The following is a 22,882-nucleotide window of genomic DNA, read 5'->3' as shown; positions in this document are numbered from 1 at the left end:
CCTGGCAGACTGTGCCAACCAAAACCCGCCCTTGGGAAAATTAGGTTTTCAAGCATCATGGATTTTTGCCAACACTAGAAATTACTCATTTACAATCCATGATGGCCAAGGATCTGTCATAAACGGGTCCATTGTCTGTTACTCTCTCCCAGTCGAGTACAGGGGCAGGGCTCGGTGTGGGGTGTAATAACCCTGAAAGAATTTGCATGAGAAAACAGAACGACAAGAACGACTGGTGTGAAACAGACACCAGCGATCGTTGCCACTGGAGCCCTGTCCGTGTTTATATTGCGCGGCTCCACTCCTGCTTTGACCCACCTGGACACCACTGCAGGGCCGGCCGGTGCACAGGGCCGACGGCAAGGGAGAGTGCCTGGGGGCTGAGTTCTCGGCCAGGCCAGCACAGTGGCCCCTAAGGTTTCCAGGACCTGGTTGGCCTCTTCCGAACCTTCCGACCTGGGTTGCCCTGTGTGACACCTGCTGTCTGTGCATCCTCTTCTAAGGAGAACGGGGCTGGGCTGTGCGCTGGGTGCTTAGAGCTGCAGTCGGCTGCACTGACACGCTCACTGTTTTCTAGAAAGGGCGATGGGATCTCGTGCAGACTACTGCCAAGTCCATGTGCAGATCACAGAGCCCCGGCCCTTTTCTTAACAGGATGGCAACCTTGCTCCTCGGTGGCACCTGGGACCTGGAGATCCTTTCTCCACTTACGTTTAGCGCGCAGCCTGGGACTTGTCCCTGCAGCTCTCCGGCTTTGCCGTGCCGCCGTTGGGACCTCCCACCTGGACTCCCATCACCCACCTCTCTTGAGACCGCTCTGGCAGGGCTGGTGTGGGGTGCAGCCTTTGCTCAGGGGGCAGCCTGTTCCCAGCAAACTGCCGCCTGGGTCATGGGCTCACCCCTCCGGCTCCTCCCTGCCTCTCTACTGGGTGCAATTCAAGGTTGCTGAGCTTCTCGCCAAAGTCTAAAATGATGGGACGGTCGGTAGGGACCTGGGAGAGGCCCTGGTGCCCCAGGGCACTTCCCCCAGCCCCCACTCCGGACACCAGGACCCCCAGGCCCTCACTGCCCTCAGGGTCTGCAGGGTGCATGGACAGGTCAGTTGGAGGAACACACTTGTCCCTGGAGTTGGGCTCCAGGCTGGCATTTCTGTTATGAGTGGCCCCACTCTGGAAAACAGACAAACAGACAGACAAACAAAACCATCATTCGAATCCACCCAGCCTCCAGCATCAGGAGGAAGGGGGCGTGGGGAGAGAAGGTAGGGGTGGCTATGGCAGAAGAGAGGAGGCTTGGCCATAGCCTGTCCCAAACACGGGCGGCAGCCACCTGCCCACCAGACACCGTTTGCTGCAACCGACTCACATTTTGTCCTGTTTTCCTAACTCCTCCCTCTCCTGTTCCCTCCTGAGGCCTCTGGGTTCAAAGAATACCCTCTTGACACTTCCATTTACTTTAAAAGAAAGAAAGAAAGAGAAACATCATTATCTCATTGGGGAGGGCGGTGGGAAATGGACCAGGGTGATATAAATAAAACAAGAGTAGCCATACGTTGGTCATTGTGAAACCAAGCGATGGGAACACAGGCATTCATCACACACCATTCTCTCCACTTTTGTATCTGTTTGAAAATTTTCATAATAAAACATTTTTTTAAAAAGTCCTCCAGCTTTTAGCCCCACCCCCTGCACAGAGCTTTCTGGGAGCCTCAGACCAAGGAACGAGGCAGAGATGGTTCCGCTCCATATACATGAGTTCATTTTCTAACTTTTCTTAAGACTCGCCGCTTTATTTTCCATAGACGGACCTAGTTCCTCAGAGGCCCCAAGGCTGTGCTTCCTTCCCTGGCTGGGAGGGTGGGAGAGGGGGGCAGGAAAGGGGTCTTTAAAATTCTGAAAGTTTACACTTCCATGTATCTCACAGTTTTCTTGTGAGGGTGTGACTTGTTCAGTGTTCTGAACTTTGCAGAGGAAACCAGCTCTGTTTCGATGAAAAAGAATGTCATTCTCTGGAACTGTCCCTGGCTCAGGAAAGGACTGTCTTTGTACTTGAATTTAAATGGTGAACCTTAACACGGGCATTTGCATGACTGAGAACCGCTGCTGTCTTTTTCCATGTCACTTTCTCCAATGTGTTCTAATAAAATGATTCTAAAGCAGGCTTTGGATATACAGTGATTTATAAATACCTGTCCTGTTGAGCACCAAGGCCCATAATGTTATGTGGAGAAGTCACCCTGCTCCACCCCACTTTCCAGAAAGGTCTCACTGGCTGGGGGCAGATGGGATGAGCAGGCATCTAGCTAATAGTGCACCACTGCAGTGGAGTCACTCATGAGCATCATACCGACCTGGTTGCCTAGCAGCAGAATTTGTTTTCCAGAATAAAGACCCTAGGTGGTAGATGAGTGTGGGGTAGGAGGGGGCTGAGAGCAGGAGGAGAAGCCATTCTACCAAACGGGGAGGGAAGGAGCAAGGTGGGGGGAGAGAGGCAAGCAGCTGGAAAGAAAGGGGATATCTTCATCCATTCTGCTTGATAGCAGGGCTCAGCATGTTCAAATAGAAATCAATTGTACGGTTTGATCTACAGAATAACGCTTATGATATCAACCCAGAGCAAGTTGGAAATCTCCTAGGGAAAACTGGAAGCAAGGGGGGGGAAACGCCTTACATTTCCAAAAGTAGATATTAAAGAAATAACTTTCACCCCATAGGTATCCCCATTCAGTGGAGACGAGGGTACAACTACTTGCTGATAGCAAACTAAACCCAATTCTTTTGTACAAGGACACATCACTAGATACCTCATGGCTTGATTCTGTAACGGGGGGCGGGGAGGAAGAACCAGAAAAGAGGGCTTCCACATATGGACTACCTTCTTAAAGAAGCTCCTGTGAACACACTTCATAGACTGACTGTACTTTGAGCCTCACAGCTATCTCAAGAGAGAGACAGACAGACAGACAGTACTGTCTGCCCTAAGTCAAGAGAAGCTGAAGCATTTGCTCAAAGTCACACACCTAGAAAATGGCAGATCCGTGGTTCCAATTTCAAGTTCTATCCCCACGCCCTGCATTTCTCCTGTTCTCCTGGGCTGATGTCCTAAGGCCCCAGCCTGGGCTCTCACTTTGGCCACCTGGTCAGAACCAGTGCCCTGCGCTCCCTGGAGCAGCCCACCTGGCCAGGTGCCGGGTCATCCGCCTCCTGTGGCTGACTTGGCTGGGTAGACGACAAGCTGATAGGCCCAAGATCACCATTTGGTTTTCTTGGGGGATTTGTTCATGCAGAAGATAAGCCTACAAGTGCTGGCATTCTGAACTAGCTGGGAGGGATCCCATGGTGATTAGGTACTGACCCAGGAGAGGAGGCAGACCTGAGCCGAGTAACACATGAATAAGTGTGTATTTACATGTTGGAAAAGACTTGGCAGATCCTGGACATCCGCAGGTCAGAGGGAGGCCTGGGCACGCTAAGCAGCTTGTTGAAGACCACAGAGCAAGTGGGGGTAGGTGAGACTATCAAGCCTTGTGAAGGTAACAGTAGAGTGCACTAAATCCCAAGGACGGCACTTCCCTGAGCCCTGTGTGTGCGCACCGCCCAAAGCTGGCAGCAGGACTCGCTCGCGAGAGTGAGCACCCACATATCGCCACATCACTCACTGCCTGCCCAGGCTGCTTAGCAGCAGTTTGGCATTTCAGTCCGACCTTATTCTGTTCTCATCTCTTAGGCTCATTCACTCTCTAATTCAACAACTGTTATTGAGTGCCTACTACATGCTAAGGAGCCGTGGTGGCAGAATGGCTGCTGACGAGTTCGAAACCACCAATTGCTCTGTGGGAACAAGACGAGGCTTTCTACTCCCGTAAAGAGTTGCAGGATCAGAAACCCACAGGGGCCATTCTGCGCTGTCCTGTGGGGTTGTGAATCGGGGCGACACAGCAGTGGACTGCCCTTAAGTAGCTCACTCTCTAGGTGGTGTAGATGGGCGATTAGCCACGCCGACCAGGGAGTCGCAGCATATTGGAAAGGGATGGATGCTTCAGAGGAGCCAGAGCCAAGAGAGGGAGGTAGGACGTGCAGCGGGAAGGACCTCCCAGAGAAGCAAGCGAGCTAGTGTGTAGAGTGGGTGATAAACACTCTCAGATGGCCAGAGAGAGCGTTTAACGTGCGGCTTGGCCCAGCTCTGAAGAGGCAGTGGCATAGTGTGATGTGAAAAGTCCCATGGCCTTCTTCAGCCCCCTTCCCCCAAAAGAAGCATTTCTCAGCACCAGGTCCAAGTGCCCAAATTCAGTCTTTATTTCCCCTTTGGCCCAAAGCAATCGAAACTCGAGTGCACCCGCAGTACCTCAAGGCTCGTTAAAACGTGGTTACTGGGCCCCACTTCTAGGGTTTATGATTCAGTAGGCCTGGGGTACACTCTCAAAACTCACAACCAGCAAGTCAGTTCTGACTCTTGACTGTACCTCTTTACGGAAGTGGAAAACCTTTTCTCACTCAAAGCTACTGGGGGTTTCCAACGGCTGCCCTCGTGGTTAGCAGCCCAACGCAAACCACCAGGGCCCCTTAGGTGTGATCCAAGTAGCAATGCTTAAAGAGCAAGAGCCTTAAGAAACAAGGTGTGTGGCCCATAGGTTGGGGGTGGACCCAAGAATTTGCATTTCAAACACATTCTCAGATTATTGAGGCTGCTTCTCCTGGGCCAGACTTTGAGACTCACCACATTCAGATCTTATAGCTAGAAGGTCCCTATTAAGACAAAAGCACCTGTGCTGCCTTAGAGAGGACACATCCATTCAAAAAAAAAATCCCCAAAACAAACTCACCGCCATCCAGTCAATGTGGACTCCCAGTAACCCTATAGATCAGGGTGCAACTGCCTGTGGGTCTCCGAGCCTTCTCATTACAGGAGTAGAAAGCCCCATCTTTCCCTAGAGGAGTGACTGGTGGTTTCAAACTGCTGACCTTGAGGATTCTAGTCCAACGCATAACCACTCAGCCACCAGGACCCCTTAGGTGTGATCAAAGTAGCAATCCTTAAAGAACAGGATCCTTAAGAAACAGGACTCATTTTTTTTTGTTTGTTTGTTTGTTTGTTTGTTTTTTAACCAGAATAAGCTGCAGAAGCCACAGACTAAGACCCCCAAGCCTTGAGGGGTTTGCACAGGAGACAGCTCCTGAAAATTAGGAACCAATAGCTTGTTGCTTGTCTCTCAGTGCTTTCCATGTACGCAGCCTTCTGCACTCCCCCAAGCCCTTTCACCCACCCCCGAATCCAGGGGGAAGACAGAACACGTGTCATTCTTGTATTTTGCAGATCAGGAAACGGAGACACCACAGAGATTCTGTGAGCTCCCTTTGGGTCATCAAGGATGAGCAGCCCAGTGGCCTTACCTCCCGTCCAGTGTGCTTGTTGTTCGCTCCCTTCACAGGATGAGCTCGACCTGTCTCCTGGGGCAGTGACCCCCAGTTCACGAACATCCCCGCACCTACAGCTGCCTTTCCCTTTTGTTCTGCTTAAACGCCCACTTGTGGGCCTGATCTGTGAGTGATTCACTGGTCAACACGGGGCCCTGCGTGAGTTTTCGTCCCTCCTCTTTCCCCCCCCCCCCACCAGACACTGTGCAGAGCAAATGCTAATCTGTTTTAATACTAGCTGCAACTCCGTGTCATGAAAGCAAACGGTCTGGGGGAAGGCACACATACCACGCTCCAAAGGCAAACAGCGAGGACATTTTGATTCAAGGTGCCTTTAGTAGAGATGATCGAAAACGTTCTGTCTCTCCGAAGCACATGGCCAACTAAGAGTAGATTGTCTTCCATGTGATGGCTGGTCCATCAGCCTCTCTGGTATTTTAAGCATGCAACACGGGGAAAACATGGAGAGCAATATGAAACCCTCCTTTCCGGTACCTGCCCTTCTAGTGCTTTAGCCTTTTTTGCCCACTCCTTGAATTCCTTGTGGCTAGAGAGCTGCTCTCTCATTGAATCTTGGAGACAGTGACCTGTGGGTCACCCTGAGCCATCTCCCGTCAGCTTTCACATGGTTCAGCCACGCAGGAGCCCACGGGGGTGATAGATCGCTAAGACCACCCTCCCCTGTTTCCCAGCCTATCGGTCTGCTGACCTCATCGCTTTCCCATTCTATCACTGAGAGCATTCACTCATGCAAGAGAGATGGTTCAGCACCGAAGAGGTACCCGGCACTGTACTAGGGCTGGACAGGCCACCGTGGTGAGATAAAAGTAACCCTATCTCAAAAAGCAAGCAAACCAGTCTTTACCATCAAGTGCCGTCACGTGTGTCCGAGTAGAATTGCGCGCCATGGGGTTCTCAGGAGGGTAATCAGCATTCAAGAATATGCTGGGGGTAGATTATCATCTAACATGAGCGCCTCCCCGTCTTCATTCTCTATACTCAATATGTGCTCAAAGACAGGTAATCGATAAGTTCTTTTAGCACCAACATAAAGCAGGCTTCATTGAGACAAGAAGACCCAGGGAAGGGGTGCGCTAGGCTGTGGTGCTGAGCACACACGGGCCTGCCTCAGCAGCCCCCGAGCGGGGTGACAGGGAGCGGTGCGGATGTAACGCCTGTGACCGTGGGGTATATCTGGGTCACAGTGTTTGCATGAAGATGAAAGACCCTGTGTGAGCGTCAGTTTTTGCTGGAGCTTCAGACACTCAAGGGTGTTGTGAGCATGACTGTGCCTTAAAAACAAACAAACAGACAAACAAACAAAACCCTGCCCACTGCATCACAGGGACAGAGCACCTAAGCAATAGCCGGACTGGGGAAGGCAGGATAGTATGCAGAGTTCAATGAACGGAGTTAGTATTCGTTCAAGGATCCATGAGGGGAAAGGTCCCGACTATACACCCCACTGTGTGGCTGCGTTGTCCATATGTGCCTGTGCACAGGAAGCGTGTTGAAGGCCAGTGAGGCTGGGCCAGGGACCTTCAGATAAGTTTTGAGCTCATCCTCCAGAAGAGGAACCAACGTTAGAAAACCAAGAACGCAGTCAGAAGGGAGCGTGGTGGCCGAAGGGCTCACGGAGGACCACTGCACACCGTCCTCATATTTCTCCTGAGCCACCTACGTGGGTAGCAGCTTGCACCCCCTGCAGAGCTTAAGGAGACTGCTCGGGCTCTGGCCCCACCCTTCCTTAGGGTGGGCTTTACGCACAGAAACCCCACAGGAGGAGTACAGGGAAGGCATTAGTTGGTTCTCGGCTCCTCTTTTCTTTGAGCCCTCTTTCTGCCAGCTCTACACGCCTTCCTTGGGCCTCAAAAAAGTGTCTGAGCACAAGTGCCATTCCCAGGCTTACCAGTGCCCATGCAGGTCCTGGCCCACATGGTGCAGCGTGGTCCTGGATCGTGAGAGCTTCCAGGAGAATTTAGAAAGTTCAGAAACAGCAGTGTCTGGGCGGGTGGAATGAGGAGCGTCATTCTGTTTCTAAGGGTGACCTCTCAGTGGGATTTACCCCCTCAAACATAACATGGACTGTATCAGTTGACTGTGCTGAGTTCTTTGGGGTAGCTGTATGGTAGAGGAGTGTACCAAACGTCTACAGGTACCAAAAACATAGTGGATGTCGAACCAGGGTTTGGCTTCCTTACGTGGCAGAAGTCTTAAGAGTGACCAATAAGGAGGACACTAGAGGTGTCTCAAAGGGTCTCCAGGGCGTGGACGGCATCGTGGTCCTAAGAGGTGATTAAAATCATCTGACACAATCCAAACTAGCTGGAAGTTAGCAATAGAAGTAGGAGGCTTTGAACTTCCTAGACTCGTCTTGTCTTCTTTGGTTTTGAAGATGCTGACCTAGAGCTTAATTTTGGTTTACTCCTGGGGTTTTCTAAACATAAACGTGAAGAAACATGACTATAATATAGGCCTCAAAGCTAAGCCATCACAGGCATCTAAGTGCTTTGTCCCCCTGTCAGATCACACCAGCAGGCATGAATCCGCCATGAGAGGACGAGAAATTAACAGCGGTGAGCTCACTGGTCGGAGTTATGGAATCCAAGTGAGGACATTCCAGCTTAAAGGAATGGCCGAAGATCGTGTACAGGGCTGGACAAATGCAGTGTTTGAGAAGCCATTGTCCAAACATTTCTGGCTCCCAAGTAGTGAAAGATTCAGAAATTCAAGTGAGAAATTAGTCTGATGGCATTGCAAGGGTGATTGCTTAGATCAGTGGTTCCCAAAGTGCCGTCAGTGGGTGACAGTGGAAGGATCCAGGTGGGCTGCAGCAATAGATACCTCTACTTTATCTTGGATGTTGAACGACAGTACCAAAATATTTCATTGCTAAGGGGGTGCTGAGTCTTTTTCTTCTCTCTCTCTCTCTCCTTCTGAAAAGGGGGCCGTAGGCAAAATGAGTTTGGGAACCTTTGGCTTCAGCTATCACTGCTTGTCAGTTTTTCAAGCTGCCCTAGCCCCCAAATCTGGCTACTGTACTCAGAAATCTGCTGAGTGATTTGGGGGAGTCTTATGAAATGATGCATCAAGGGCCCAGGGGTGATTTGAAATATTAAATATGATAGTCTCAAGTCACATTGGCCACATTGATCTCTCTAGGGAGTGTTCCACCTGGAGGAGGGGGCTTCTCAGATTGTGCCTAAAGGACCCCTTCAATGTCCAATGCTATAATAATTCATCTAACCACCACCACCACCCTACATCCATGACTGACAGTTGCTAATAATTAGCAAATTTCCAAAAGTACTGGATGTCCATAAGGTTCATGCAATTCTTCATCCAACCAATATTTATTGAGGACCTACTCTGAGCCAGACACCATTCTGGAGAGTGAAAACACAAACCAGAATTTCTGCTCTCTTGGCGCTTACATTTCTCTTAGAAAGTCCCACAGATAAATATGTGAAATATCAGATGATGATGACAGGCTGGAGAGAAACATGTGGCAGCGAGGAGATGTAGGAAGTGTGAAACTCAAACTCACTGCCGTTGAGGCGATGCCAACTGGTAACGACCCTATAGGACAAGGTAGACCCACCCCTGGGGGTTTCCAAGGCTTTAACTTTTCACGGGAGCAGAAAGCCCTGTCTTTCTCCTGAGGGGAGCCGGGCAAGCAGGACTTCCATCTCAATGACTGGTGGAATTAGGGAAACGCTACAATTAGTCCGGATGGTCTGTGGGTAGATAGTGGGAGACACTGTGAATGCTGGAGCAGAGGAAAGCAGACCAGAGCACGCGTAAAGTTTTAGGAACCTTTCTTCCTTGCCCCCAAAAGAAGCATGGGGGCGAAGAGATAAACAGTGTTATCTTGGGCCAGGTAGGAGCTTCTGGGTAAGATGGTCCTTCATGCCTCCGGTAGAGCCAGGAGGGTAGCCAGGACCTCCAGGTCCCCAAGACTCCTCCACACAAACGCCACTAAAAGTCTAGGGAAGGCCGCCTGGTGGCATCAGAAGTGACAAGGCCCTCGCCTATAGTGTGGTCAGACATCCCTCCCGGTTCTCCTGTGGATGTCCTTGAAAATAAAGTTACCATTGAAATACATCATGAATCTGGGAACACAGGATCCATAGATCATGCGAAGCTCTGAAGGACACTCGTTACCAATTACGAAGAGTAGCCTAATGCCTTCCTGTGTCCTCAACAGGCTCAGAATAAGAATTCTCTGGTTACCCCCTAGATTTCCCTCCGGTCTAGTTTTAGGAAGATCCGGCAGCAGGAGAAAGCATGCTTTCTAACCACACCTGCCTGGGGACTCGCCTCAGTAATCAGTGCAAAGGTAGAAAGAGGACTAGTTCCCTTTATCGTGAACAGGACAGGTCCCGCCGGAGCCCGTGCCAGAATCCTAGGATGGTGATTCGTGTAGGATCCGTGCCTCGGGCACAGTGATACATCTGGTCAGCCAAGATCCCAGTCCCTGGCAGCACTGAGTCACAATTGTGGTGCACATGGAGCTCCCTCATTTCCTCTTCCAGACCTTGCTTAAATCTCACTGCCATCGAATCAGTGCTGGCTCATCGTGAGCCTATAGAGCACAGTAGAACTGCCCACTGTGAGTTTCTGAGCTTGCAGCTCTTTACAGGAATCGAAAACCTCTTCTTTCTCCTATGGTTTAGCTGGTGGGTTCAAACTGCTGATCTTCCGGTTAGTAGCTCAACATGCAATCGACTGTGCTACCCAAAGCTTGCCTAGGGCTCATTAAAGTGAAGCAGCAATAAGCAGGCGAATAAACCCAGGCGAACACATGTCCAAAAATGGACCAAGGGAGAATGCCTCCCTTCGGGTTTGCTTTCCGGAGATGGGTGCCCATGAGAAGAAGGTTCCAGAGAGAGTGGGGGTTGGAAAATGCCTCTGCCCTCTTCAGCACGCACGGCTCCCACGCTCCTGACTCCAGGAAGCATTCCTGATGTGCTAGGGAATGAGGATGTGAGAGCTGGGCCCTCTGTGGTTAGTCAGCCCAAGAGATGGTCAGCAATGGGCTGGGATGCCAGTTCCCCCACAGGAAGGCAAGCTGCTGGATTTATTTCAGAAGTACACACAAAGAATGTAAAATGCGGTCATTGAATCAAAGATTGCATAGGTCATTTTGGAGAGGAAAAAATACAAAGAGAACAAAGTTCGCAACGTGCCATCTCAGCCTGTCGCAGTAACTTGTCGTTGGGGGTCGTGGAACCCAAGTTCGAACTCAAAGCGACCCTCCGAGAACAGAACCGAACACAGCTGGGCCCGTGTCTTCCTCACAATCGTTGTGACGTTTCAGCCCATGGCATTCACTTAAGAGGCCTACAAATTAGAACTATGTCTTGCCCCTCTGTGTGTCTATTTGGCATATAGGCTGAATCATAGATGTAAGGGCACCAATCGTTAAATGGTCTTAACACACTAATTATAGTCATTATTGCAAAAGTATTAACAACCCTAATAATAAACCCAACCTTCAGCCTTCATTTTGACTGTCGTTTTGTGGATCTGTGGATCTTTCCTTTCTTTCCTACTCCTCTTCCCTGTTTCTGTTCCGTGAACTTTCTTATTTCAATGTTCTATTGACCCATCCGAAAACTCATCCAGAAAAAAGCAGTAAGGTAGCTGTCGCTGTCAGAACAAGCTAGGTTAGGCTACAGTAACCAGCTCTAACATGCAGGCGACTGAAACAGCAAGAGCTTATTTCTAACACTACACGTTCATAATGGGCTAGCAGGGGGTCTCGCTCATAAGGAAATGGTTTCTTTAGCTGTTGGATCAGTTGCTGAAGTTGCTCGTTACCACCCCAAACAGAAAGATAACTCTGAAGGCTCTTACACCAGCAATGAAATATTCCAGTCTAGAAATGATTTCCTGTCATTGGTCAGAACCAGTCACGTGGCCATATTCAACCACAGGGTGCCAAGAAAAACAGCGAAATGATATGTTCAGAAGGCAGAGAGTTAGAAATATATGCTGAACATCAAACTGAGTCGCCTTAGCAATTAACATCGAGCCATATTATTTTATTTGCAAATGATATACATTTGCCTCAAATTCAATATTGATATTTGGGCTCTAAATCAAACAGATTTTCAAATGTTGACCCAGCTCAACAGATGTGTGTGTGTGTGTGTGTGTGAATTTCAAACATAGACATTGAAATAGCATTATTCATATTCAGCTCATCGCTTGCTCTGTGTTAACTCCTGATACTTAATTTCCACCAGCTCCTGTCAGTGATTAGTAAGCTCTAGATGTAGTAGGTCAGGAGAAAGATGAGGCTCTTTGCTCCCATAAATTTTAAAATCTTGGAAACCAAAACCTATAGATAAAGGGTCCCTGTGATGGAATCTGGCACGAGTGGGTTTATAGATAGTAAGTAGTTCAGTGCTAATGTCAATATCTAGTCAGATTGTGAAGAGGACAACACTTCTTCTCAAAACCTTGTCCAGACCCCCGACACCCAATGTCAAGGGGACAACGCCATGATGACTCTAGTGGGACACAAGCCCTCTGTATTTTAGGATTCAGCTTATTACATTTTAGGTATGTTCATGTGTAGGGTTAGCCTGCAGCTGGTCAGACTACACAGTAGGTGCTATGTAAGGGCTGTCAACTTCGTTAATCCTCTCTTGGCAGAATCACTGATCCTGTTTTCTCTCCGTAAGAGAATAAATGAATCCATATACCATGTTGCTCTTGATACAAGTCATGCTATGAGATTGTGCGACTTCGTTCTGGAAATCCAGATTTCATTAGTCCATGGTCACTGAAAGTCCAGTGCAAACTACAATAAAACATACTTAGACTGTCTGCAAACACAAGGCATTGAACACCGTGGTCCTAACTGAGGAATTATTGGCGAGAAAATCAGTGGGTTGGAGTGAGGGGATTTGGTTTGGGTCTTAAATCTGATATTGACCACCTGCGTAAGCTTTGAAAAATAACCTCACCAAACCACGTATCTTCTCAGCTTCCTCACCTGTAAAATCGAAAGATCGGAGGACCTGGTCTGGACACGGTCTCCCGCTCACAGCAGCCTGTTGCTCTGTTATCAGGTTAGCTGCAGTGCCCACGGTCACAGCTTTTATTGGGAAAATATCAACAAGTACACATCCCAAACCATGTGAAATTAGAAAAACATCATAAAGGAAAAGTCCAATTTTAAGTATAATTGTTATACCTGCTGTTAACGAGACACAAGTACTGTGAAACAGCAAGTTTTTCATTGATTAGCCTTGAAAATAGGCAATTTTAAAAAAAAGGAAATGGGCAATTTTCTTCATTCTTTTTTTTTCTTAAGTCTTGATCATCTACCCTTTGATGAACTACGTTCACTGAGCAGAGGGGCAAAGGTGCTGAGGGTGTTGGCCAGAGCATGTCTGGAGTAAGGGCTTCGGGGATATAAGCTCTTACCAAGGAAAATAACGGGAGGTGGCAGTAGCCCGGAAGAAAGTGGATGATGACTTCTTCAGGTGCCAGTGCAGTCAGATACAAGGGCAAAAGTCTAAGTAGTTGGACAAACAATTTTGGAAAGAGGGAAAAAGTGTGGTTGGGAAGGAAAATGTGAGGCAGACTTCTGACCAAGATAGACAAGATTTACCTACCCACTCCCCCGCCCCACTCCTGATGAAACAATGAAAAATCAGACAAAATATAAGAAACAGCCATTTCAAATCACTAGACACAAGCCAGCCTAAGAGCGAGGGGGTATGATTCTGAGAGAGGCAGGAAGCAAAGTGGGTCCTCTGAGTGCCTGGGGTGCATGCTGCCCTGCAAGGAGAGGCACAGAGGTGCAGCCCCGTGGTCTCCCGGAGCTGAGAAGAGGGTGCTGAGAGTACAAGGAGGACAAAGGAGCTAGACTTCTCTGGGTGGAAGACTGGGGCGAAGCCAAGTACAGAGAAGCGACTCTGGAGATGGGCAGAGGGCCCTCTGAAATACCCATCACTGGCTGAGAACCTGTGTTGAGGGGAACCACGCTAGGAGGAGGAAGAATTTCCCCAAATAATTCCTTGGAACAGATTCCAACACTCACAAAGGGCCTGTTCCCATCAGCCTGGTTCGAAAACTTCAACTTCGCCTTAGTGGAGAATGATTAGCCCTAGACTAAACATGACTTTGCCTCTGTATACTAAGACGTAACTGACAGAAAACTCACTGCCATTGAGTCAATGCTGACTCATAGCAATTCTGTAAGACCAGTAGAACTGCCTCTGGGCGTTTCCAAAACAGTAACCCTATACAGGAGTCAACTCATAGCAATTCTGTAAGACCAGTAGAACTTCCTCTGGGCGTTTCCAAAATGGTAACCCTATACAGGAGTCAAAAGCCATGTCTTGCTCCCGAAGAGCAGCTGGTGGTTTTGATCTGCTGACCTTCTGGATAGCAGCCCAACGCATAACCACTATGCCACCAGGGCTCCTAAGACTTAAAGGATCAGATTATTTCCAAAGAACTGTATCCTGGAAAAATGTTTATGAATATTTATGAAGTTACCAAATATTCTGTACTCCACAAGGTAAAATTTATCATGTCTGTCATCTAATAACAATTTAGCAGTTTTAGCTAAGTGAGGCATCAACCAAGTCCACATGGAAGAAGCACACCAGCCTATGTGATCCCAGGGCTGTAAATGATATAATCCAAATCTGACGGCGGTAATGGTGGCAGAGTTTAAATCGCGAATGCGGCAGAGTTTAAATCGTGAATGCGGCAGAGTTTAAATTGTGAATGCCCTGTTTGCAGAATGCTGCGGATGACAGTAGGAGCCCAAAATCCATGTGCAGTACACTCAGATAGTGTAAGCCTCGGGAAACGCTCTCTGCCCAGAGTTGAGGGGTGGGAATAGCCTCGTTATCAGACAGAGTACTGGAGAGACGGCTGTAGTAGATGTAGTTGTTAGGTTAAAAATCTTGCTTGATCCCCCTTGTAACCAATTTAAACGTTGTATCAGTTTAAAAAGAAGGGGAAATCCTTGGGGATGAAGCCTCCGAGAATCCCCTCTGAGCAGAGACAGGGATGTGAGGGGCTACGCTGCCCTGCAGGGTGCATTAGAAACAGGATGTAGGAGGATGTAGGTAAGCTAACATTTAACAGCTTATCATCTGACCTCCCTTTTGACCCATTTTAAAGTTGTTCGAGTTTTTAATATTTTCTGCTTTCTTTTCTATTAAGGTTTTTCTGTTTTGTAGTTGTTGTTAGCACTTTTGTTTATTTGGTGTGGGTTGTGTATGCCTTCTGTACATGAAATCCAGGACGGATGCGTTATCGAGACAGTAACTGGACTAATTGTTTCTTGGGGGTGTGGCAGGGAAGGTGTGGGATAAATGGGGACTCAATGGCAAGATTGAACTATTGAGTTGTATGATATGTAGATTATGTGCCAACAAAACTGTTTTCAAAAAAATTACCAGGTTTACGAAAGACAGGAATATAGGACATGTATTGAGTAAAATAAATAAATAAATTGAAACTGACCTAAAGTTGGCACAGATACTAGAATTAGAAGATATGGGCGGGGGAGGGAGGAGGGGAAAAAAAAGAGGACCTGATGCAAGGGGCTTAAGTGGAGAGCAAATGCCTTGAGAATGATTGGGGCAGGGAATGTAAGGATGTGCTTTATACAATTGATGTATGTATATGTATGGATTGTGGTAAGAGTTGTATGAGTCCCTAATAAAATGTAAAAGAAGAAAAGAGAAAAAAATGATTAGGGCAAAGACTGTACAGATGTGCTTTATACAATTGATGTATGTATATATATGAACTGTGAAAAGAATTGTATGAGCCCCAATAAATTGTTAAAATTAAAAAAAAAGAAGATATGGGCATAAAAATACTGTTGCTAACAGAATTCCAAACATTCAAAAAGTTAAACAGAGACATGGAAGAGATTAAAATTGCATATGAATTTTTAAAGCTGGAAGCAACAGTGTCATTAATCAAAACTATATATGTAGGATTAATAGCAAATTATGCAGTGAGAGAGAAAAGATCAGTCAACTTGGAGGCTCATCTGTAATTAATGAATTTATGGCTTACAATCAAGAAACTGAAATATAAAAGATTAATTATTTTAAAAAAATAATAGCAATGTAATGTGGGGTTTGTAACCTAGGTAAATTCAAAACATATAACAACATAGCATAAAGGCCCAAAAAGGAGATACGGATGTGGCAGTACACTATTGAAAGTTCTTATATACAGTGATATAGTATCACTTGAAATTTGACTGAGATAAGCTAAACATATATACTAAAAACTAATGTAATTAATGAAATAAGAGTTATAATTAATAAGCCAGAAAAGAAGGTAAAGTATTATAATAAAATATTCTCAAATAATCCAAAATATGTCAGAAAAAGAAAAGGGGAAGAAATAGATGAGACAAATGGAAAACAAATAGATAATACAGTTAAGGCCTCTCATATAAATAAGCACATTAAATGTAAATGACTTCAAACATCTCCATTTAAAAGCAGAGATTGTCATATTGGGTAAAAATGCAAGACCCAATATATAAGTCCTCTAAAAATGCACTTTAAAAATGAATATACGAATCAGCTAAAAGTAAAAAGATGGAATAAAGATATAGCACGCTGACAGTATTCCAAAAGCTGTGTTATCTGACAAAGTCCAATTCAGAGCAAAGAATATTGCCAGCGATGGAGATGGTCATTTCATGATGACCAGTGGGTGGAGTCATAAGGAAGCTTGAAAATACATGGAACAAAAACTAATGGGGCTTTACGGAGGGATAGAGAAGTCCAGAAATGCGACTGGACATTTTTAAACGCCCTCCCTCTCTATAACGGATAGAACGACTACATAGAGAACCAGCGAGGGAGCTTCAGAATGTTCATGGGGAAAATGGAACGAAAAGATAATGGATTTTTTTCCACCAACTTTTTAACCCCTCTTGTAGGACACTTGATAACACAGTCAACCACCTATAATTGGCGTTTTTAATTGGCACCCAGCATCTGGAGGTGTATTTTCTTTCCCAAGTCCTGGTGGAGTGTTTGCCAACACTCATCATGGCGGCGATCACCGAGCAAGTCTGACGAAATTCAAAGAGATCCACGTAATGCAACTTGCACGAGGACTCCAGGTTTCGCTGGCCCCGAGAGCCAGTCTTCCGTGTTGCACCCAGCATGGAAAGGCCAGGAAACAGGGTGATCGGGTGGACCCCAACATTTGGAGCTTCACACAATCAGGCACACACGCAGCTATAGCTCCTGGCCCCTGCCTCCTCCCATTCTCCCATCCCCATTCACCATGATCAGAAGGCTTCAGGGAAATGACATGCAGCTTCTCCGGATGTAAAGGCTTGATTGAGTCGCATGAAAAAGAATAAGAACTTGGTAGTCCCCTCGGCGGGAGTTCTGACGGTCTGCGGTTGTGGAGGAGAGACTAGAGTAACTGGCAATAATCCCAGTGAGGAATGGGCACAGAGATATAGAATCACGGGATATTAAATCCAGTGGTGAGATCATCGGTAGCCAATTTGTAGACAAGAAATCTAAAGCCTGTAGAAGTGAAATATCTAGCCTTGGGTTCATGGCATTTTTAACCAATAGAACCACAACTGGTAGGCATCATGGGACATGTAGTCCATTTGGAAAATAACACTAGATAGAAGGACATCGATTCCATTTGTGAAAATGAGGAGTTGTTCAAGTTACATCTTGGAAAAAAGGTTTCAATTATTCAGGAAAAACAGGAAACATGTGTGAGGGGGGAAAGAAATCCCATGTAATGAGTCTTATCTTCTGCAGATGGTGAGACTTAGAGAAAGGATTCACACGTGGTTTCCTTTGGTCCAAGATAACTATAAAAGGTATATTAATTATAAGTACAGCTCCATGAGCAAACGTCACATTTTTTGCGAGAGGAAATGGAATGTAAAGCTAACAATATACCCTCTATTTCTACACATATATTCCATCAAGTTTACGAAACGTTTATAAGCAGTGATAACAGCCATCCAGTCCGTCTGGGGAGAACCGAGGGTCCTGGGAACTTAACCATGTCAGTGCCATCTTGTTCTGCATGATTAAGGGGAGAAACCTGGGTGCCCTTTGAAGACTCCTTAATGTTAGGAAATCAAAATAAGTCAGCAGGAGCCAATCGGGACTGCAGGGTGGATGCCTAATGACTTCCCATCAGACTTCTCACAAAATTGCCCCAGTTTGAGGAGCGGCATGAGCAGGACATTGTCCTGCCTGAGAAGGATTCCTGGGGAAGCTTTCCTGGGCGTTTTTCTGCTAAAGCGTTGTCTAACTTTCTCAAAATGCACTCCTGATATACAAATGTTATCATTCACTGACCCTCTAGAGCAGGGGTCCTCAAACATTTTTAACAAGGGGCCACTTCACTGTCCCTCAGACCGTTGGAGGGCCAGACTATAGTTTGAAAGAAACTATGAACAAATTCCTATGATGCACACTGGACGAGTCCGCTGCTAAGCAGGTAGACAGCGGCAGCAGAGACACCCGGTGGGCGGGATAAATGTCCTCGGTGGGCCGCATGTGGCCCGCGGGCCGTAGTTTGAGGACGCCTGCTCTAGACATTCAACAAGCAAAATGTCTTGAACATGCCACAAAAAAGAAAACCACACCTGTTTTAGGGCCTTTTCTCTTGACCCCTAGACCACTTCCACCTCTGAGTAACAATTGTTTTTACTGTGTTTTATCACTGGGTCATATTGGTAAGGCCATGTTTCCTCTCCTATGGAGAAACGCTTCAGAATCTTGCTCCCAGTGGTTTCAAATGATGACTGAAAGTTCTCTTCCTTTCTGCCGCTGCTCAGGCAGAAAGTGTGCTCAACTTTAATTTTTCAGTCAGAATTGGATAAGCTGAATCAACAGAGATGTCTGTGGTGCTGGCTGCTGTGTCTGCTGTTACTAGTTGGTTTTCTACAACCTGTACAGACAAGTTGCATTTTTCCTTGCAAACTGAGGTGGACTTTAAACTGCTGGTATGGTATGGATTCCCAACACTGTCTGATCCGTTCATTCCGGCACGGAGTTACTCATTTTACTGGTTATTCAAATGACTGATATTCAAAGACTTATGCAAATTCCTGATTTCGTTTGGACATTGTCCCCAGAAACCTGTCCCAAAGTATTGATCATTTCATTTTTCTTCACCCCGTGCTTCATCACACATCGGATGCTTGTTCTTGCTTCAGTGCCAGCAGACTAAGTTGCTCTGGTAGGGGGCCCTTTCCAAAAGATGCCTTATCTTTCTCAGTGCCTCCGGCGAGACCCTGTTCAGACGTGTTTCATTAACATCACCACAAGTGTTTCTGTGCAAAAAGGAGTTCTTAATCAGTGCTTAACTTTTCCATATACATGTTTCTATGAGCACCTAAGTGGCAAAGTTTGAAAACTGAACATGTGTGTGGAAAGCTGGTTCCTTCTCATTCAGATAGACTCCCCAGAAGAGAGGCACCTGCAGATTTAGCATGGGAGAAGGCTGGCTGGCAGAGGGAACAGGAGAATGGGGTGGATTCCGTGTACCCAGAATGGCCTACGCTAAGGGTCAGAGCGCTCTGTTGTTGTGAGGTGGCGTCTGGTCGATTCGGACGCGTAGTGACAGAGCAGGACTGTCCCGTGGGGCTTTCTGGGCTGTCACTTCTACAGGCGTGAGAGGCAGGAGTCGCAGAGCCACGTGGAAAGGGCTCCGGGTTAGAACTACTCGGAGGACAGGGCGCCAGGGGTGGTCTAGAGGAAAGAAGGCTGAGAAAGGTGTTGAGACTCCCACTTACCCTGCAGGGGAAAGGAGCAAGTGTCTGAGGACTGAGACACCCACGTGTGAGGGGTGGTTTCAGGGCTGCGGTCACACGAGTGGCAGGGCTTCTAGGCTGCAGAGTGAACGTTCGCCAAGACAGAACACAGACGTGGGGCAAAACATTTGCTGGTGAGCACACAGAGGCAAACACAGAGCCAAGACTTGACTGCCGACTGTGTGAACAGCCAAGGGGAAGAGAGCGTCCAGAAGTCTTGAGGGGGAGGAAACAGAAGTGATTTCCCCCAAGATGAAGAAAAGCGGGGAGGGGAAAGGCTGGTAGAAGTCAAGAGCTGACTTTGGGTGGTCAAAACTCAATTGGCTGATACCCATCACGGCTTGCTGGGCTGGAGATTCAAGACTCATGATCCCTGCTTGCTTCTCTTCCCGTGGTGTTTGTAGCTGCTGTCAGAGGACTAGGTGGGCCTCCTGGTTCAGTGGGAAAGCTTCACAGAATCTCCCCAGCGAGGTCCAACTTAGAAAAATAATTATGACACAATTACAACATGGGACTTCCTGAACAGTGTAAGGTTGTAAAGACTATTTGTTAAGTTGATATTAAAATATATAAAAATAAAGTCGATTTAAAAAGAATGTTTATAAGGTACATTCTCACAAATCCCCAGTCTCCATCTGTCACTCTAGCTCTGCCATGTATTTTTTTTTTTTCCTTTACCGGGATGTTGAAGCAGGACCTGGGGTGGACCGTCCCTTCAGCCTGTCGCTCCGTCTGGTCACTTGGGGTGCAGAGCGCCCATGTCCGCTGCCTGCTGAGCTCTCCAGCGTCCCCCTCACTCTCTGCCTCCTTTTGTCAAAGAGGTGCGGTTCTTTGATCAAAGCCACTCTTGGGTTTACTTACTCCCTGGATCATAATGGAGACAAATGGCAACTCAAAGCCGCCCGTAGCTATCTTCTTTCCGCTTCTGTCATCTTCATCCGTTAGGGTTCCACCACCTCATAACAACCCTAAAGGGCAGGTAGAACGACCCCTTTGGTTTCCAAGATTGTCCATCTTTACGGGAGCAGAAACCCTCCTCCATCTTCCACGGAGGCACTGGCGGCTTTGAACTGCTGATGTTGCAACTAGCAGCCCCACCCGTAACCCACTATCCTCCCAGGGCTCCTTGAATTAGGGTTAGACTCAGCTTCGTATGGTTCAGTGGTAGCATTCTCCTTCCATGCAGGAGACCCAGGTTCTAATCCTGGCCAATGCACCTCATGTTCAGTCACGGCCCATCTGTCAGGGAAGACGCCTGTGTTGCTGTAATGCCGTAAAGGTTTGAGCAGAGCTTCCAGACTAAGAAGGACTAGGAGGAAAGGCCTGCTGATCCCACATCTGAACATCCTGTGGATCGCAAGAGGCTGATCCAAACCGACTGTGTGGACGGGGCCGAGCGGCAGCATGTTCCTCTGTTGTGAGGGGAGCGGCCCCTGCAAACAACATCACGCAGAAAAGAGCAACAAATAAGCCTGGCTGATGTAACTAGAAATGTGTTTTCTCTCACATAATAGGTGCCCGAAGATGGGCCGTCTAGGGCTGGTGGAGAAAACCATCAGGTACCCAGGGGCCTTCTCAGCTATTCTGCCACCACTCCAGGGGGCACCTCTCTCTCATAATCATGTTGCCCAGCTTTCTAGGAAGCGCCCAGTACTTGCAAACAATACTTATTGGTCAAAACTTGATCACATGGCTACACTAGCTGAAAGGGAAGCTGGGAAATGTAGTCCTTCACCGAGCAGGAATGTTAGTTACCCCCTGGATTTCGCAGTCCCTGTAGCTCAGGAATGGGATAGAAAGATGGTGGGAGACCCCAAGACGTCTTTTTCGTTCATCTCATTGGAAAAAGATAACGTGTGGCACCATCCAATTCGCTCCCCTACTTGTGGCACCAGTTTTGTGCAGAAGAATCATCAGATTTAGCATATGAGCTTCACATCTAATCCCTTCCATTCATCATAAAGAGACATAGCATGTTTCCGGCTTACCATTTAAAATATACTTAAGACAACCATTTAAAAATAATTGCAAGGTATTTTCCTCAAAAATCCCTTGACAGGAAGTAAAATAGCCCAAGTGATAAGCCAGTAAAAAAGTTTAAAATAAATATGTGGCCTGTTTCCCACGGGACCTGAGAAGGTTTTTCATTAAAACACTCAGTAAAGTGTCTACATCTCCGTGTAAGAGAGTGAAGAAACAGAAGATGCAGAAGTGCCAGGCATCTAATAAGGCAGAGTCCAGTCCTTCTTACCTACTTCTAATTCCAGTCAATAATCATTGAGGAACTCAACTATATAAAAAAAAATAGCAAGCTCTACCTGTGGGTGCTTTCGCTTAATCCAGTGAAAGACACAGCAAGGTACAAAATGATCATCGAAGCAAAAGTGACCTGTCACCGAGGCGGAGTGTGCTCGGCAGGCGGGCACAGGTTGGGAGCCCTGTTTGGTGGCATGGGTGGGACTGCTTATGGGGCTTCGTGGAAAAGGTGCCTTAAGCTGGGCTTGAAAGTAGGGGAGAGTTTTAATAAGAAGCAAGGGGGCTTGAGAAGAGGTCAATCAGTAAAAGAGAGTCAGACTGGACATGGAGCGCTAACACCGAGTCCGAGGAAGGAGAAATATCCTGGAATACTTGATGGGAGCGATGGCTTCACAACTCTTATGAATGTGATTGAACTGTTGCAATGCGCCACAGGCGAACCCTTTGCCAGTGACACTGCTAAAAAGCAATAAGCTAACTAATTTTAAATATGTCACTGAAAAGGAGTTGGGAAAGTTGGAGTTATCCGTGAGTGCCGCCGCCCAGCGTCAGCTTGGGAGCAGATGAGGTGCAAGGATTGGAGGTTGGATCTCTGAGGTGGTGGATGGTGTGCTCAGGGATTTGAACCAGGGTCTCTGGGCAATGGAGGAGGCGCAGGAAGTTGAGTGGATTCCGTTTTATGTTATCAGGGAATAATGAACCAGGTTCTGGAGCCGCTCGTTAGCTTGAGAAGAGAGTGGTTCAGAGTGCTGTGACGAGGGACGGGGGACCCGCCAGGTCCTGTCTGAGCCGTAGGACGTGCCGAGTGTTCGGATTCCCTGACAGCAAGAGCAGAGGCCAACAGGCCAGGTTCAAGAGCATTTGCGTTCTTGACAAGCACAAGTCTGCCATGGAGCTTTTTCCTAAATGGTGTGGATTGACATCTCGAGATGTATTGTCTCTCAACCTGGCCCTCTCTTAGCAGAGAGGGGTGGTTTTATGGACCTTTATAAAGGGGGCAGGAAAGTGTGTGTGTGTGTGTGTGTGTGTGTGTGTGTGTGTGTGTGTGTGTGTGTGTGATCTCTATGATATGTGAAGAGGAGGCTGGGAAAGGGAGAGAGAGGGTACTTGCACTGATAGTAAAGAAGAAATGACGATGGGGTAGTAGTTTGTGATCAGGTGGCATGTGGGCACTACCAATACCCTCACCAACATTCAGAATAAGTTCACAGTGCTCAATATTCATAGACACTGAAAGTGGCGAAGGAAATCTTTCAAATCGACTCTTAGCCAGTGATATTTAAACTGGAACTAAGGGTGGTGGAACAGGAAGGAACTAGCCTTTCCCTTTTTTATTTGCCTGAAGGAAATTATAATGTTAAAGGCACATATGGAAACTGAAACAGAACACGTGTAAAAT

At 47.2% G+C, this 22,882-nt stretch overlaps 1 protein-coding gene across 4 annotated transcripts in view; it reads left to right on the top strand.

Annotated features, from left to right (window-relative positions):
- Nucleotides 1-22,882, top strand: part of KALRN (kalirin RhoGEF kinase) — a 727,411-nt gene that overhangs the window by 532,472 nt on the left and 172,057 nt on the right. The window contains exon 34 of one of the 4 annotated variants that reach the window (XM_075556315.1): nt 655-1,780. The exons of the other annotated variants lie outside the window; for them this stretch is intronic. Coding sequence (XP_075412430.1) covers nt 655-717 — 63 coding nt within the window. The 3' untranslated portion in view covers nt 718-1,780. Of the gene's footprint in view, nt 1-654; nt 1,781-22,882 lie in introns of those variants that run through there. 4 annotated transcript variants of the gene reach the window in all.

Source organism: Tenrec ecaudatus, chromosome 8 (genome assembly GCF_050624435.1).
Source record: "Tenrec ecaudatus isolate mTenEca1 chromosome 8, mTenEca1.hap1, whole genome shotgun sequence".
Lineage (NCBI taxonomy): Eukaryota > Metazoa > Chordata > Mammalia > Afrosoricida > Tenrecidae > Tenrec > Tenrec ecaudatus.
This window is presented reverse-complemented; position numbering and strand designations above follow the sequence as displayed.